This window comes from Psilocybe cubensis, chromosome 1, assembly GCF_017499595.1.
Source record: "Psilocybe cubensis strain MGC-MH-2018 chromosome 1, whole genome shotgun sequence".
NCBI classification, from domain to species: domain Eukaryota; kingdom Fungi; phylum Basidiomycota; class Agaricomycetes; order Agaricales; family Agrocybaceae; genus Psilocybe; species Psilocybe cubensis.
This window is the reverse complement of record NC_062999.1, coordinates 3517648-3534407: the sequence shown is the minus strand read 5'-3', so window position 1 is coordinate 3534407 and position 16760 is coordinate 3517648. Positions and strand designations below refer to the sequence as shown.

Genomic DNA, 16760 nt, shown 5'->3' with positions numbered 1-16760 from the left:
GCAAAATAGGAAACATGTCCACATAAAAGTGTCATTCTACAGCAGACCCATGCCATCTTCATCGTCACCTCCTCCCCACCCGCTAGCAATAATCTCTTCCTCGTGTAGATGATGCGCAGCATGGCTTTCTGGCGATCGTGGTGGTGCTTCATGTCCATATTCAGAACTATGACTTGCAGCAGGTGCACTACTACTCGACTCGCTAGGAAGGGCCTTCGTTGTTTGTGTTGGTGTCACAGTGCTAGCTCCCTCTTTTCCAGTATACCACGATATCTGTACAGAACCAACAATTGGGATATTGGCACCTTTTGACAGACCCTATATAGAGAGGAAAATATCAACAAGATGAACAGATAAGATTAAACAACTCAATTACCGCTTCCGCCGCAGATCTAGACTTGAATGACACAATATATGTGCTTCCGCCAGCACCATCTACAGGTTCAACAGACTCCAATTGACCTGTGGTCTAAGTGATAAAATAAAATGATCAGAACAGGGTTCACAGTATGGAAGAAGACCTCAACGTACCTCATACCAATCCCTCAACGCTTGAGCGGAATCTTCAGGCACATTTTTCACGAGCAATTTTTTTGGACGGTTATCCAACTTCATGCTTGCGCGAGGAGGGCCACCACGCATAGTAGCCCCACGGAAGTAACTCCGAGGAGCACCTCTTCCCCGCCCTCGATATCCTCCTCTGTAAGATGATGACGGCAGCGCAGAGTCCAATCCTAGACTGGCAGCCTAAAGTAAAGATAGAATAAATATAAGCGCTCTGAAAAAGGCCAAAATGTCCAGACAAAACGTACCTCTGCCTTTAGTTTTTCCAATTTTGCCTTCAGATCCTCCGTAGTCTCTCCGCCACCTTCACTGGTGCCCGTACCATTGGGCATATCCAACTCTTTATCCAACCGCTCGCGTTCCAATCTCTCGCGGTCTGCCGTAGTATTCACGGACTTCTTCGCAGATGCAGCTGCTGTGCTACTCGAACTGGCGGATGTGGACGCCGCGGGTGGTAAAGAGGATGAAATCGACTCCTTCAACGCCTTCATCTCCTCATCTATCTTCCTTAATCGCGCCATGATTCCCTTTTTCTCATCTGCCGGGGCAGTGGAATACGATGCAATCAGCGCATTTTGTTCAGCAATCGTCTGCTCGAGCTGCTGCCGCTTCTCCTCGATCGCTAAGGTTGCTGCTGAAGAGGTAGCCGGCGTTGCAGATTTACGTGGCGTCGCGCTCGCTCCTGCAGCGGCGGCGGCAGGTGTTGTCGAAGTCGAAACAGGTCCCGCAGATGGAGGTTGCTGCTGAGGAGCAGGGGAGGCCGATTTCGAAGTCATATTAGCTACAAGTGGCGCAGATGCAGCCAACATGCGCTGCCCGATCTGACCATGTCCCTCCATCGGACGATGCCAAAACACCTTCACGAATCTATTCCCAAATACAGCGTCCTCTGACTTCCACGCAGCATGCGCCTCATCATGGTTTGAGAAGCTCACCAGAGCCTTTGCATTCGTAGGGTCAATCGCGACGTTCGTTACAGTCCCGAAGCGCTTAAACCAGTCATTCACGCCTTCCAATGACAGCTTGTCTTCAGGGATCTTTTCTACGACCAATGTTTTGTCGTTACGTTTTTCTGGGCGGAAGTTGTGCACTTCACCGCCAAATGTACCTCGTCCTCTTCCTCCAGGACCACCTCTCCCACCACGATACTGCCCTTGACCACGACCTAGCGTCGGTGGGCGCATCCCGGGCATATGCGCATTGTTATCGACGTCCATGTTTGGTAGATATCCCCCGTTCATGTTGTTCATCATGGGATTGTAGCCGCCTCCGAGGTGAGGGGGGTTCACCGATGGACCTTGGTTATTGACCTGGTGCATGTCGACGTCTCCGTGTGGTAATGGTTCAAGCGACGGGGCGTCTTGAGGGACGATTGGAGTTAAATCTTGGATCACAGGAAGCTCTCCGGACGCATTAATGGGGTGGACCACTCTGCTTCCATCTTCCTGCTGTATTCTGGGCAATAAAGGCGCCCGCTGGTGGGGTGGACGGCCGCCCATTGGTCTCATATCCATTCTGGCTTCATGTGGGTCGTAAGCAGCATTTTGCATGAAAGGCATCCCAGTAGGGCCACCGGGGAACATGGGCATGAAAGGCATGCCAGCACCAGGGAATAGTTGCCCTGGGACGACAGCGTCATCTCCATGGCTGTACTTGCACGTCGCACCGCGCGCGCAGTATCCGTTATCTGAGTATACAATCAGATGAGCTGTGATCACAAAACAGGGAAGAAAGGGAAACGCACTGTGATAATCCCGACAGACACCTCGTTTTTGGTCTGGCGGTTGGTATCCCTGTGGTCTCCTGCCGTTCATGAGCCCCATACCGTTCATGCCATTCATCCCGTTCATACCCATTGCAACCATCTGCCCAGGATATCCACCCATACCCATGCCCATTCCCCCGTTGCCGAACCTATCGACTGGCGGGCGGCCCCACGCTCCGGAAGACTGAGCACCCATACGGCCGTCCCCTCCATTGCCATACCGCGAAAACTGACCGTCGGTATTCAGCCGTGGGCCCTTTGCAGGCGGACGTCCATCACGCTCATCATCGGTCGTACTCCGCTTCCGTATTCTGTCTGACGGCGATGGCAGCAGGGCGTCTAATGGGATTGGGATTCCACTATCTTGTGGTTTGGGGGACGGAATGGCGCTGTAGGGCATGTACGATTTCGTGCGGATGACGGTGAACAGCGTATCAACAAATGAGCTGCACTCTGCTTGGAAAAAAAGGCGGTAAAAGAGGTCAAAACCATCGCTCTATTGCTCATTTGAGCGGCCCAGACAGACCTTTTTCGAGAAATTCATCGAGCTGAACAGCCAGTTCTTCTCGCATCTCGTTTTCGGGGACATTGTGTTGCAGTAGGGCAAGAATATAGTCTGCCAAAGCGCCTGGCTCTGCATCGCATCTAAAAACAAGGACATATGAAATTAGCAAAGAACAGGCGAAAAATGAAAGAATAAATAAACGAACATGGGTTCAAGAGTTCTGACAAGCCATGGTTTGAGATGTGAGGCAGATTCTGTATCGACGAGCACCATAGGATATGAGGTATAGGATTCCAAGCACAAAAGGTGGTCGAAAGAGTCAGAAGACTGCACTGCGCGAGAGTCAAGGCTTGCTGCACCAACAGAGGTGCGCCATAAAATGTGATTGGTCAGCTTCCTGATTAGGCCTATGAAGTCACTATATCTTCCCTCTTTTGTTTTTCTCCGTCTTCACCGTACATGGAACCGCCGCACTTGTGGTTGAGGACGGAAACGTGCTCATTCCGTCGTCCACAGGCCAAAAACATCCCGTACAAACTATTTCCAAAACAAGCACCGGTTCCCGTATTTGTTCACCAAGCTACCTTTTGAGTCATTGGGCATTCAACCTAACGCTGACTCAACGCAACAGACCTTGGACCCACAAGTATTACAATTACCTCTTCGAACGAATCCAAAACAATTAGCGCTGCATCTCTGGCGGTCCGTCTGGGCCTGCCAAATAGTCCAATTACACTCACGACACAAGTGCCACACCCATTTTTATTTCTCTAAATTTGGAGTCATCTGCGTCGCTTGGGGTTCTTGTACCTCGGAAGTCTTTCAACGCGGCCTTCTTTCATCCGTCTACGTACTAGTACTCTTCTATTAACTTGAAATGTCCTCGTTCAACCTAAAGATTCCACAAATGTACACACCGTTCACCACGAATAGTGAAGTACGGAGATAAGTTATTGCGTTTGTGCAAGATTTACTGAGATGAATAAACATTCGATGACTTTTGCTTACAGCTTTTGGCTTATATTCTTGGAAATTGAAGATAGTAACGATTTGAAGTAGGCTGCTTAACGATATTACAAGGGAACAAACCATCGTTGGAATATAGATTTGCTCTAACTCAGAGGGAAAGTCGAAAACCGAATGATTAAGAAATAAAATTGACAACGACATTAAGATACAAGATAACGGGAAATACACTTTTTTTAAAAAAAAATGAAAAGACTGGGATGCAAAGACCCCCTCTTTCTTCACCAAATAAATAATGGCATGTCTTCCGGAGTATGACGTGAATGTGTCCGTACAGTTGGACGAAAAAATGACGAGAGTAAGTACCAGAGCACCGGTTAAGTCACAAGAAGATCAATAGAACGAACGTGCACGCCGAGCCAAGACATAATACAGCGAACAACACGATAAAGACCAAAAGAGAATAGCAAAAAATCGGCGATAATTTCCACAAGTGCAGCGTATTATCAGGGATCCAGTACCACCAACGTTTACGAGCATATTTTGAGCCTGGCAGGAATCCAGTCCTTCTGGACTTGGAACTTACTCATTCGATTCTAACCCTGCAGCTGCCCAGGCCCAATTTTCCGAAATTTCGATTTGTCCACCAGGTTTAACGTCTTAGCAGTTCCCGAGTCAGAGCCAAGGGTTCCCGAGCCAGCTTTTGACTCGGGAACTCGACGACCTTGTGACCTCTCCCATGAGAAATGATATGTTGGGTTGGGGCCACATGCGATTGGCGACGGTTCGCATCATGCCTATCGATGACAACGAGGAACAGACAAGAAGTGATGATGGACCCTTGATGACGATGAAGAAATGACAAACAAGCCTCCTGTTGGTCAGCACGGAGGAGTCATTCAGCCGAGACCGGAAAATTGTCGTCGAGATTGGTGCAGGAGTATACAGAGGGCAGTGAGTGGAAAGATAACACATTCACGGTCCATGACGGCAGTGAGCAGCCCTGTCATGATAGTGAGATTCACGTGAGGAGGTGAAGAGTAGATGACTAGGTGGTACATTAAAACCAACTGAGAGAAGAAAAGGATAGCGAGACGCACCATGAAGGAGTTAGATAAAGTGAAGAGCAATGAATACATTCATATACCCTTCCAATACAAGTCCTGAAAGGCAACCGGAGTACACAAGTACGACCAAAGATATAGCAATAGGCCAAATACACAGGGGAAAGTGGGTAAAAGCGGGGGAAAGAGGAGGGAATGGAGAGAAAAGGGTGGAGGGAGGGAAAGAAAGCACAAGAGCATGGTGGAGTTGCGTGCTTGAGGCTTTTATAGAGTGACTGCGTCGTTTTTGATGTGATGAGGCCTTTAAGCGTCACGCATTTCTGCCATTGGTCAGTTGCTTTTCCAAGGACCCCGATCACCTTGAGGCATTTTTCCGAATCTTGCTCTAGAAAAATATTTTACATTGCCTTTCAATTATATCGCATCTAATATATTCTTCTCTAACTATTTTTTGCCTTCTAAGCCAGGCAAACTGAACATCTAGGAAACAGTTGGTGGTCAATTGAGAGGATAAACAGATTTGGTCGCTGTTACCAACCTCAAAGACGGATTCTGCAGGCACACCCCAGCCCCTGACGCCTTCAACCCTGTTATCCATCCTTGTACCAAGCATGACACCAATCACCGCCCCGCTTTCCTCGTCGACAATAGGTCCGCCACTTGACCCAGCAGTCGGTAAAGGTGTAAACAGAAGGTGAGACAACGCATCGTAAGTGCCGGGCTACAACATTCTTTCAGTTCTTGTCGCATGTCCATCACAAGTAGAACTCGCCTCGGTTTCGCGTCCAGCAAAGTCGCGATATCCGAGCACCTTTCCATGGTGCCATTTACCCCAAGTACCCCCAATCCAGGGCATCCATCCGGTGTCATCCGGTTTCTCTTGTGCCACAAAATGCGCTCGAATGGGCGTGTCCTTGTGGGCCGGATAGGGCGACAGAGGTAAACTGTTCATTGCATTTGGAGGCAATGGACAAGACAATAGAATCAAATCCGAACGAGGAAGCGCTGAAAGCACATGAGAAACCGGGTAGACCTCCAGCGCAGCACCAGTTCCAGTCACGATGAATGAACCTGTGTACTTTTTTGTCGTCCCATGGACAGGCGTCACCAATAGCGGCGACTGTCGAATCTACTCATTCCATCGTTGTTAAAAACTCAGAACCTGCCAAACGATAACAGCGCAAACTCACTTCCTCCAGGGTATGAGCACAAGTTACGATAAGTGTTTCGCCTTTCGCGACAGCTTTGCGATCATCGATATTAAGCGCAAAGCCTGACGAAAGCGTTATCTTATGCTCAGTGCCAACCTGCGCGCAATGTGCAACAGTAACCACATTTTTGCAGCTATCTATCTCGTTGGTAAAATCTGGCCGTCGAGCCTCTGAAGGTCTTGATTCATATGGCAACGCAAGATCCAGAACCTTTCCAGATGTATTGACGTATTCTTTGATGATCTTGGTGAGAGTCGTTCGTCCTGGCTTAGAGGTAGCTTGGAGTATTCTGTGATCGAGTAACGGTGGCACGCTCTCTGGTAATTCCCTGCTCCGCTCTACTGGGAATTCGACAGGGGGTGGGGGCGGCGGCGGAGGTTGTACAATCAAAGATGATGAAACGGTGGCAAGGCATCTCCTTCGAGCAGACTGCAAAATGCTGGCCTCAGGAAGGCGCTTCAAGCATAGCGAGGAAATCTGCCTATTCATGTCCGCCTCGACCTGAGTTTATCGTGGTGAAATGTGTTGTTAGACTCCTGGTGGTCGCGTCGAGACTTCTCGATCTGTATGACGTCACGACACCAAGTCGATCGCGTTTAATAGCCAGGTAAAAGTATAGAACTAGCTTTAATCGATATTGGGCTTGCACCTGTGGTTATTACAGGACATGAAATATGACTTTAAAGTCGTTATCAGTATGCCATGGACTATGATAACCAGTGCATTCTCGGAAGCCATTTGACATCAATTCAATTTCTAAATAAAGCATTTATGTACTAATGAGCGCGAGAAAAAAAATAACGAGATACCCATGAAAATTGGTAGGCCAATTAACCCTTTCCAACATATCTCTGTTTTTCATAATCCTTCCACAGCGCTTTTAACGTGGCCTTTCCACCTGTATCAAGCGCAGAAGCCATCAGCGCATCACGACTATGCTCACTCATCATACCACATAGCGCAAACATCCCCGGCTGCAATTCCTTTCGCACCTCCAGCGACAGTACACACAGTGGGTCGTTCATCGCCTCAATGTACGCCTCTAGAACATACGCCGCATGCTTTGAAAATGGCTTCGAAAGAGATTCTGCCTTCTGTGGCTCCGCAGTCGTTATGGATGACGATATCGACGCAAACGACCTCACTGTCGTCTTCGTGTTCAGGTTCTCAAGGAGGCGGCCAAGCGCTTTAGCCTCTTCTCCACCTAGCGGGTGAGAGGCACTGACCCATCGAGGCTGTGTCGCCATGATTATCGATGTTTGCTTTGCACCGAGCTGCGACCGGCAGGCGCGGGTGCATAAGATCAGCCGGCGTAGAACCATACCGAGATGAGGAAGAGCGTGAGTGACAAGGTCTCTACGAAGGCGAATGAGCGAGCTCAGAATTGAAACTATCTTATGGAAGATAGCTGGTTCAGTCGTATCGTCGTGTTCTTGAGAAGGAGCTAGATGCTTGAACAGGAACAGCCAAACTCCAGTGGTGTCTATTGAACGCAATGCCGCTGGCTGCATAAAGCACATCGTTATCAATAATTGTTCTAGTACACAAAAAATTTGAATTTAATACCTGGCCTGAACAATGCTGTGATATCAATTCCAACACCTGCAGACGCAGATCAATAGGACCTTTGACGAAGATAGGATTTTCATTAAAGATATTGATGCACCGCGTTGTAAATTTCTGTATATAGACCAGAGCATCTGTAAAAGTTTGGTCAATGCGATTGCAATCAAGGCTAAAATCGGCAGGTGTCAGCTCACGAGTTGGATGATCATGAAGCATGATTGATGCTAAATGAACCAAGTGTAGCAAATGATTGGAGGAGAGCAGTTGCACATCTGAGGCAAGTGAGTCGGCGATGAGTGACAAAGTGTGAAGATAATCAGATATTTCCATCATTCTTGAGTGCTTGGCGAGATATGAATCGATGGTATTTCGATCTGGCCATTCAGCTTAATGATAACTATCAGAAAATAAATGCTTAGAACTCACTGGAATGGCTAATTATGTTGCAGAAAGAGATGTAGGTGGCAAGAACGACATCGAGATGTCCTGCGTGTTCTGCTAATGGCCGAGACCCGAGCTCTTGCAAGAGAACAGCAAAAGTATTGGAGCAAAGGCCATCTAATTCGCCATTCCTATTTCCAATATCTTGCTTTGCATATTTCACTACATTGGAGGTAATTTTTTCTCCCATTGTGGGTTCGGGTTGAACTACCTGAAGGTAAGTCGATATCTCGAAAACCAATAAATTTCGGTATCTTACCTGTATGTCCACTTGGTGCCAACCATTTTCCCAGGCCGAGCACGCTGTACCATCCAGAAACCAGGTTGCTGTATATTTTAATACTCTCGGTTGAGATATTCTTATCATCGAGATGAGTGATCCTTGGAATCAACGTTGATGATAATTGAGAATGGATCGTAACAAGGGTGGCCAGTATTTCTTCTGGCAGACTGTTTGATGGGAACTCACGCTCCAGTAAATTTACAATGGATATAAAACTTGAAGACTGAAGCGTGGAAGTATTAATGGTATCGGGTGTAAATGTTTTGAGAACATCAAGAATACACTTCGAACCATTGTTTTTGACGTTTTTCAGCATTTTTCTGAGATAAATGATGAGTTGTAATTATGAGTTGGATTGTATTCTACTTACGAAAAATATAATTCAACTAGATCAAGAGTAGCCTTGATAAAATCAATGGGGCAATGATTGTTAACTGCTGCTGGTCGTAACAGGTGTAACAAATAGTCTGTCGATTCTTGGTCCTACCACAGCCATCGTCAGAAAATAGCAGCGGAAAAGACATCATAGGACATACGGAGTCTTGCGAGATAAAACCGCGGTGTATATAGGCTCGCTTCAAAAAGACGCGAAGAACTGTCAAAGTATTGATTCCTTTTATATCATTCCTAGGCAGCAAGCGACTAATCATAGAATCCGCTGCTAGAGCACGCTTCATCAGATCGTTCAACAATTTCCAGGGAAAGTATTCCATAGGAAATAAGAGCAAATAACGGTAAATTGACAATTTGTCGAGCAATGACGCCGGCTTCGGACTTTTGGAGCTGGAAGGATCTAAAAATGTGGTTTTCTTATCAAGAAGGGTTGAAAACACAGCTACGTTGGACTGAGTATCAACTTGGGATTTGTAGCCATACGTTACTCACCACGAATGTTTTGGAACTCCCAAAACTGGGCAGAGTGCAAAACACCAAGAAGAATATCTTCCGGTTTTACTTGCTGGCTTGAACTACTTGAAGGTATCAAATTAATAGAGATGATAATTTTGAGTAGCTTTTCGATCTGTTCCGGTGATGCCAAACGACTACAAGAGGAATGATTAATGCATTAATATGTCTTTTAAACTTCAACACTTACTCGATGACATCAAGCCATCTTTCTAATACCAAATGCAGTAAAGCAAGCGAAGATTCTGCTCTTCCGGGTTCTCCGTTCGTTAAATGATGAACTTGACCAGACCATTGAACGTCGCTGGCAGTGAAGTGTCTTGAAAGGTACTCAAAAAGCCGTTCAAGAAGTTGTGTGTGATCCAATGTGTCGCGTATAGACAGATTGTATAGAATATTCCGATACTAAGGTAGAGTAGAAATCAGTCTATGAGCGGAATCCCATTCAATACACATACCAATTCAAGAACCAATTCCGGCAAAACCTCACTTTTGGCTGTTAAATCTAGCACCCTTTTGTCAACCTTGTCATCATGCGCCAGAGGAAGATAAAGATTTTTCGAAACGTTGAGAGCATATAGCAAGCGAAGATTGGCAGCAATGGCGATTTCCAAACACCATGCATTGGCACTACCTTGCTTCTTCACAATTTTCATAGATTTTGCGAGTGATTGATGAAGGAAACCAGACCTGAACTCGTTTAACAATCGTTGTGTATCTTCTAGCGCATCCGCAGAAAGCGAGGGAACTGGTAAGGAAGACAAAACAACTGAAGCCAGTCGACAAACGAGTGAGTATGTAACAGCCGTTGTGTCAGGATTGGTTTCGGGGTCTGATGATAATTTTCGCTTTTTGCGAGGCCCTTCGGTGGATTCTGTGTTTCTTCGGGTGGTGCTGCAAAGCAAAGTATCCCATTTAACTTTTACGAGGTCAAGCACTAGGTTTAGAGCAGGTAGACACTGGCTCTGGGTTAGGAATATGTGCAAAGCATTTGAGAGTCTACCTAGATACTGATCATGCATGACAGGACTCGAAAGGAAAAGTTGATATCGCTCTAGCGATCCATGAAGATTTGGTGGTTGGTTCGAGAGGGAAGAAAAGAGGTCTTGCACTAGGGTTCCCATAGTCCTCGTTTTTGTGTGGTAGGCAATTTGGATATCCAAAAAGCGGAAGCATTCTCCACTTAGTATAGGAATCTAGCACATAGTGTCAATTTGGAGGCCACGGAGACTGAAAAATGCATACTTGGAGAAGGAGGGGCAGTATGCGAGGTACAAAGGGAATTACGATATCATAGTCGATCCGGGATATTGTCGATAGACATTCAACTGCTGTTGTAGTGCATTTAATTCGCTCTTCTGCTCGTATAGAAAATTTAAAAAACACAGTATACTGGTGAAAAATATTTTTACCTTGCCAACCGTCGTTCAACGCTACGATGACGAGTTCAAGAATTTCATTGAATGTCATTTGAGCTTCTAATTGGGTTCGATCGAAAAGGTTTTCCTGGTCAATTATGTTCAGAAGCGCAAACCTCGTCCTCCACGCATGATGATCTTGATGTCCATGGTCAACCAAAGAAAACAAGGCCAAAACGAATCGTAAACAGGCTTCATGGAGTTGCTCCAAAGAAGCTCCTGGCTGCGACTGGGATCCTTGACTAAAAAGTGCTCCTCTGTTTTTCTTCGTCGCGGAGATGCAGTGGCTAAATAAATCAGGCAGGATTCCATAAACAATGTCTCTGTTCTCCGGGACTAGTTTCAGAAGTCGTTCTATAAGCGGGTTTCCGGCCTTTGAATCTTGACTTTGCCTTAGGATATCAAGGTTGAAAAGAGTTTCCATGCCAGCTTCGAGAACGGCGTCTTTCAACAGTTTTTCATTCTGCGATCCGTTCAACGCCAGACTTTGAACCCACAGTTTGAGATGAGATTGCAAAAAAATTTGATGCAGCTGTATATATAGATGAAGTTGGTAAAATACCGGCACACCAAAACGTAAAAAGTACCTTTCTCTTGTTCGACGAATTCGCCAAGGAGTTTCGATAAGATACAGACACCAGCTGGCCGATTGCTATAATTCCATCATCCGCCTGTACAGAAGACAGTGCGCATAGAAGTGCTCCAAAACATTCTTGTAAGTTTTCAGCGGACATTCTTTGCACCACTATGGGCCAAATTGTGTTGAGGCAAGTGCTGACCAGCCCTGCAAGTTTCCTTTGCTGATTTTCCTCGACAGCGCCAAACGCGGTCAAGAACGCCACCATTACAGGTCCAAATGCTAAGCGATGCAAAAGTGGTGTTAACCACGCGTTTGGGGAGCGCGTTTCTGATGACTTGAAAGGGGGATTTCGAGTGTTTAGTAGGGATGCGACGAGGTCCCAGTAACGGGCGTCAAAGAGTGGATTCGAGGATCTGTTCGCCAAATACATTTTAAAGATTACAGCAAGGGGAACACCTTACTCACAAATCTTTCCCTTTATCCTTAATCAATTTGGTGAACACCCATTCTGAGATGACTTCTGCCTTGCTGGGTACGTAAAATGATGTGTTGTTCCAGCATTGTCGAGCAATGTCTATTTTAAAGGGGCCTCCTGTTACTGGCGGATCAGATGAAGCTTTCAGAGACCGTACAAAGTCCTGAGAGGACGTTAAGTTATAATGTTGTATCTGCTCAGACATTCTTGGGTGCAAGGCATAAGCAAGTTCAGGTTGCTACTTTTTTTCTGAATGAGGCGAAAACCTAACCCTAATCTGAGGTTTTATAACTTGAGGCGTGGGTAGGCGTCGAACTCGTCTCAGTTCGTTCTCAAGTCACTTTTTTGCATAACATTCACCTGCGCTGTTTCGTTGAGTCACCCCGTCCTGCATAATTCGCCGGTTTCCTCTAGTCTTACATCTTGATAAAGTGCCAGTATCTGTCGGCGTTGCTCTCTTGGCTCTAGATGGACACTTCCAGTTGCCGACTTCGGCACCGCCACTGCGCCTGCTTTTATTTTTTCGTGGTCCTTTCGAGTCACCACACATCATCATACTCATGCTCCGAATCATCGCGTCATTGCGTTCATTAAAATATCAGTATATCTTTCCTAGGCACTCGCGCTTGTCAGGGACAATCTTGTTGTTCCCTTGGTCTGTCCAATGTCGCCAGGAACTAATCTGCACCGCCGAGTTCTCGAGTTTGTCTAGCTGAGCGTTCCAATGACTTTGTAGTCAGAATGGCTGATCATGAGCACCATGATATGACTCATAGCAGTATGAACTCAAGATTGGGACTGCTATTAATATCACTAGGCGTGATCCCCTAAACTTAACAACCTCTACCCATCTAATAAGGCCGCCCAACAGCTCATTTGAATGGCTATCCCATCCTTAATCAATCTTCCTAATAGCATCGATGTTGAAACTTGTCTAACTTTACAAAATGAAGAACTTGAAGTTCTGCAGGTGTGTCGTCAACTTATTGCAAAAATTGACCAGGCTAATTTGCTACAAGTCCATATTTCCCGAATTTATTCACAGTCGAAAATTGGACAATACTCTAAAACTTGAAATATCCATCGAATTCGACTCACCTCGCGTAGTTAACGTGTTCGATGCAAACTCTTCTGCTTCACCATCTTCGTCGCCTACCACATCAAGGCGGAAGTCGGAAGGGCTTTCACTGAGCGTTTTACCTCCCGTGGTTTTGCAAATTTCACTTCCTCCATCTTACCCACTTTATACACCGCCCGACATCCTTTCGGTGCAAGTCAGCCTTAAATGGTTTAGCAACGTTGAAGATATCAAAGATGCCCTTTTCAAATTATATAGTTCAGGAGAGACTGTGCTTTATAATTGGATAGAGTATCTTCGCAATGGAGGCTTCCTAGCAGATTTACATGCTTTATCGCCGGATGATGGGCTTTCTGTCGAGTGCGTATTATATGAATATCTCAATTTACCTTTTATCTGACATAGCTACTCACAGGCTGCACCATGCAGACCCTTCGTTTCTCGTCACTTCTCTAAGTCACTTCGAAGCCGCCTTTAGCTCAGCACAATTCTCCCAAAATTCTTACCCATGCTCTATTTGTCTCACCTATCTCAAAGGTGTGAACTGTGTAAAGTTGCAGTGCGAGCATATCTTTTGTCGTGGTTGCCTAGAAGACTTCTGGTCAATGTGCATAACAGAAGGTGATGTGGGCCGTGTTTGTTGCCCAGATCCTGATTGTATAAAGGATGGGAGGGAAGCATGCGAAGATGAGGTTGCCAGTGTCGTGTCAGTCTGTGAGATTGAACGATGGAGATGGCTGAAAATGAAGCGAGAGCTTGAACGAGGTAATATTGGCCACTAGTCTTATTGTCCAGTGCACCGGGCTTACGCAATATCCAGATCCAACAATCATGCACTGTGCTCGTCCTCAATGTCAGAATCTGGTATCCCTACCGAGCGACGCAGATCCGGACACTGGGTGGGCACGATTCAGGCAGTGTGGCGAATGTTCATTCAGTTTTTGCGCCCTGTGCAAAAATACATGGTAAGTATGAGCTCTCATAGCTTCATCGAGCACTCATCAATAAAGCATAGGCATGGTCCCGTATCTCCTTGCGCTGTCGGTTATAAACAACAGCTTCTGCAGGAATACCTTGCAGCTGAAGAAGATTCTGTGGAACGGAGAACCATTGAACTACGCTATGGCCGATCGTTCGTTCTCCGTCTTGTAGCTCAACATGAACAAGATCAAGCAACTGAACAGTGGATTTCATCTTCTACTACTCTTTGCCCTGGTTGCGAATCTCCCGTACAGAAAAGCGAGGGCTGCAATCATGTAAGTTAATTTTTCAGGCGATTTATCGTTTATGATTCTACATCACTGCTCTTCATTTTAGATTACATGCACTAGATGCAACAAGCATTTTTGTTATCGTTGCGGAGGTCTCCTGGACTCAAAGTCACCATACAGTCACTTTTCGAAAGAAGGGAGTCCATGCTTCAAGAAACTCTTTGATTTTGTGCCTTTCGACGACGATGGATGGCAATGATATCTCTTTTTTGCTTGTCATATTTTTTGACGTAGATTTTATGTTTGGAGAGAAGTACGGTCCCAATGCAGAACAGTGCAGAACATATCGTTTCTTATGTGCTATCTACCTGTTTCAATATACCAGCTGATTCATGAACAATGTGTATTCATTTGTGTCATTACCTGCCTCATTGTAAACTTCCATTGAGTAGATGCTAAAAACCTTTCGTATTGAATAATGGTATGAGGGTCCAAGAGGGATAATTCATCCCTGCCCCCTTTCTCATAAACACTGGTGTAGTTGATTAAATTAAAGTATCACCTGACCTCCTCTCTACCCTCCTCTGCCTCCTTCATCTCTTACAGGAACCAAAGTTTGTGTCTGGCTATTTATATCTATAGTTCGGTCTCGGTCTCTATCCCCAAGAACAAAAGTGCTTTTATTCCTTCTGTACCAGTTTTTCAATTCCACCCAATAACATTTTGGCAGAATCATGGAAGTGGATGATACATTAGCCCCTGTTGCACTCTTTTCTCTCGCAGCCCAACATATCTCAGTAACGTGGACCCAGAGGACAGCCGAATTCGCCAGCTACCTATTTATTATTGACCTATTCCCAACCACACTTTTGCCAGCAGCTCTGTACGGATTCGTGACCACTCTTGCGGGTATCCTGTTTGGCGGAAATGCGGGATCTCTGGTAGATCATCCCTCACGACTCAATGTCATTCGGTTCAATATCTTTCTCGCCAAGTTATCAGTCGTTTGTCTTTATGCATTCCTGCTTGTCCTATTTGTCAAATTCCCAGCGGAGTCGAAAGAAGCGGGCCAGAGAATTGGGCGGGGAGGACATGGCATCGTATGGACTTTATTCTCTCTGACTGCTGTTGCAGGTAGCGTGATGAAGCTAGCAGATATCTCCATGTCAGTTGCCATTGAAAGGGATTGGGTCACAACGATCGCAGCCAACTCTAACGCGCGTCTCACACGATTGAATCTGTGGATAAGGCGCATCGACTTAGGCTGCAAGCTTTTATCACCTTTGTTCACAGGCCTGTTGACAAGCACGGTCGGAAACACAACGACTCTTATCATCATTGCAGCTATTGCGCTCGGTGGATTATCATTTGAATTGCTCTGGATTAACGTTGTTTGGAAACACTTTCCAGTTCTTTCAGATAATCAGAACCGTGAAGCACATAGCCTTCACCCCGTTGATGCTGGAACAAGTCACCTTGATTCTCAAGTGGTACCGCCTTCCTCAAAGTTATCATTCAGTTCAATCAAAACTTGGGCCATGGTTTCGTATGAGGATTGGAAACTATTTATCCATAGCCCAGTTTTTCTAAGCTCATTGTCGATCTCTTTGTTGTATTTTACTACCCTTAGCTTCGACGGAACTATGGTTGCCTGGCTGAAGACAAACACATATTCTGATGGACTCATTTCCGGGATGAGGGGGATAGCGGTTTGCACGGGATTACTTGGGACCGCCATCATGCCTGTGCTGGAGAAAAAGGTTGGCTTGACAAGGGCAGGAAGTTGGAGTATTTGGTAAGTAATGAAGTGTCTTATTTGACCACGAGATATTCAACGCTGAAAGGTCGGAGAATTTCTCACTCCTACCAGTGGTTATTTCATTTTACATTGGTACGAAACAGGGTGCAAAGGCACCTGCATGGAACCAGGCTCTTCTTTTTGGAGGCATGGCTATATCACGCATTGGACTGTGGTCTTTTGACCTTTGCCAACTAAAGTTACTTCAGCTCACCCTAGCAGATCATCCACGACGAAACACCCTTAATGGACTCCAATTCTCTCTGCAAAACTTATTGGATTTATTACGCTATATCATGGTCATCTTTCTGTCGTGCGCATCATTTTCTTCAATCATGTTGCATAAGCTCAATCTGCTACGTCAGTCGACCGTCAGAATTTAAATACACAGCTGTGATCAGCTTTGGAGCAGTCTTCTCGGCAGCATCTTCGTACCTGGTTTACTTGCGTCGAGAAAGAGGGCATCTCATTCATGCAGAATGGTTCACGCGCATGCGAAGAAAGTTTCAATAGCTGCGCAGACTCTGAACCTGCAAAAAGCTGGACCCTCGGTAATATTCACTTCATTTGTCGGAAATATGTATGTATGGGCGTCAAATCTGTGGACACTGGCCACTTTTCATCGAAGGAATTTGTTGTGCATGCTGTCCTGGTGTTAACTAGAGTAGTCTGTCTTTGACTCGCCTGTCACTAGTCTGTCAAAATTACTGTATGTGTGGTTTTATTGTTGATTGATAGTGATTTAGTTGTCGAGTTAAAATCTGACTTGAAATGGGTATTTAATATCCAAAATCTTGAGCAAGTTCGGTTTATGTAGGTATTTGTGGATTTGTGGCCATCAAATTTGAACGGTTATTTTTAGTCTCATGACTCGCCATGACTAATTGCCAAATAGGGGCATTTCGAGTTTTAGAAAATTGATACTCTTT

At 45.7% G+C, this 16760-nt stretch overlaps 5 protein-coding genes across 5 annotated transcripts; 2 read left to right on the top strand and 3 right to left on the bottom strand.

Annotated features, from left to right (window-relative positions):
* Nucleotides 1–36: 36 nt before the first annotated feature.
* Nucleotides 37–3107, bottom strand: JR316_0001231 (RNA-binding protein 27; the record flags this gene model as incomplete). Its single annotated transcript, XM_047887041.1, has 7 exons — nucleotides 37–318; nucleotides 377–469; nucleotides 532–747; nucleotides 813–2251; nucleotides 2309–2782; nucleotides 2856–2974; nucleotides 3040–3107. 7 exons carry the CDS (start codon nucleotides 3105–3107, stop codon nucleotides 37–39), a joined length of 2691 nt encoding a protein of 896 aa, XP_047754787.1.
* A 2201-nt stretch (nucleotides 3108–5308) lies between these two features.
* Nucleotides 5309–6564, bottom strand: JR316_0001230 (uncharacterized protein; the record flags this gene model as incomplete). The annotated part of the gene is made up of 4 exons (XM_047887040.1): nucleotides 5309–5344; nucleotides 5403–5585; nucleotides 5637–5993; nucleotides 6055–6564. The coding sequence occupies 4 exons, from the start codon at nucleotides 6562–6564 to the stop codon at nucleotides 5309–5311; spliced, it is 1086 nt and encodes a 361-aa protein (XP_047754786.1).
* Nucleotides 6565–6905: 341 nt separating this feature from the next.
* Nucleotides 6906–11949, bottom strand: JR316_0001229 (uncharacterized protein; the record flags this gene model as incomplete). The annotated part of the gene is made up of 13 exons (XM_047887039.1): nucleotides 6906–7580; nucleotides 7642–8015; nucleotides 8068–8289; nucleotides 8342–8685; nucleotides 8736–8848; nucleotides 8902–9158; nucleotides 9251–9408; nucleotides 9462–9676; nucleotides 9730–10467; nucleotides 10517–10629; nucleotides 10684–11221; nucleotides 11277–11682; nucleotides 11735–11949. The coding sequence occupies 13 exons, from the start codon at nucleotides 11947–11949 to the stop codon at nucleotides 6906–6908; spliced, it is 4368 nt and encodes a 1455-aa protein (XP_047754785.1).
* A 742-nt stretch (nucleotides 11950–12691) lies between these two features.
* On the top strand, nucleotides 12692–14258 carry JR316_0001228 (E3 ubiquitin-protein ligase itt1; the record flags this gene model as incomplete). The annotated part of the gene is made up of 5 exons (XM_047887038.1): nucleotides 12692–12714; nucleotides 12790–13182; nucleotides 13643–13787; nucleotides 13890–14078; nucleotides 14154–14258. 5 exons carry the CDS (start codon nucleotides 12692–12694, stop codon nucleotides 14256–14258), a joined length of 855 nt encoding a protein of 284 aa, XP_047754784.1.
* Nucleotides 14259–14767: 509 nt separating this feature from the next.
* JR316_0001227 (Solute carrier family 40 member 1) lies at nucleotides 14768–16344 on the top strand (the record flags this gene model as incomplete). Its single annotated transcript, XM_047887037.1, has 3 exons — nucleotides 14768–15828; nucleotides 15878–16144; nucleotides 16197–16344. 3 exons carry the CDS (start codon nucleotides 14768–14770, stop codon nucleotides 16342–16344), a joined length of 1476 nt encoding a protein of 491 aa, XP_047754783.1.
* Between the last annotated feature and the right edge of the window lie 416 nt (nucleotides 16345–16760).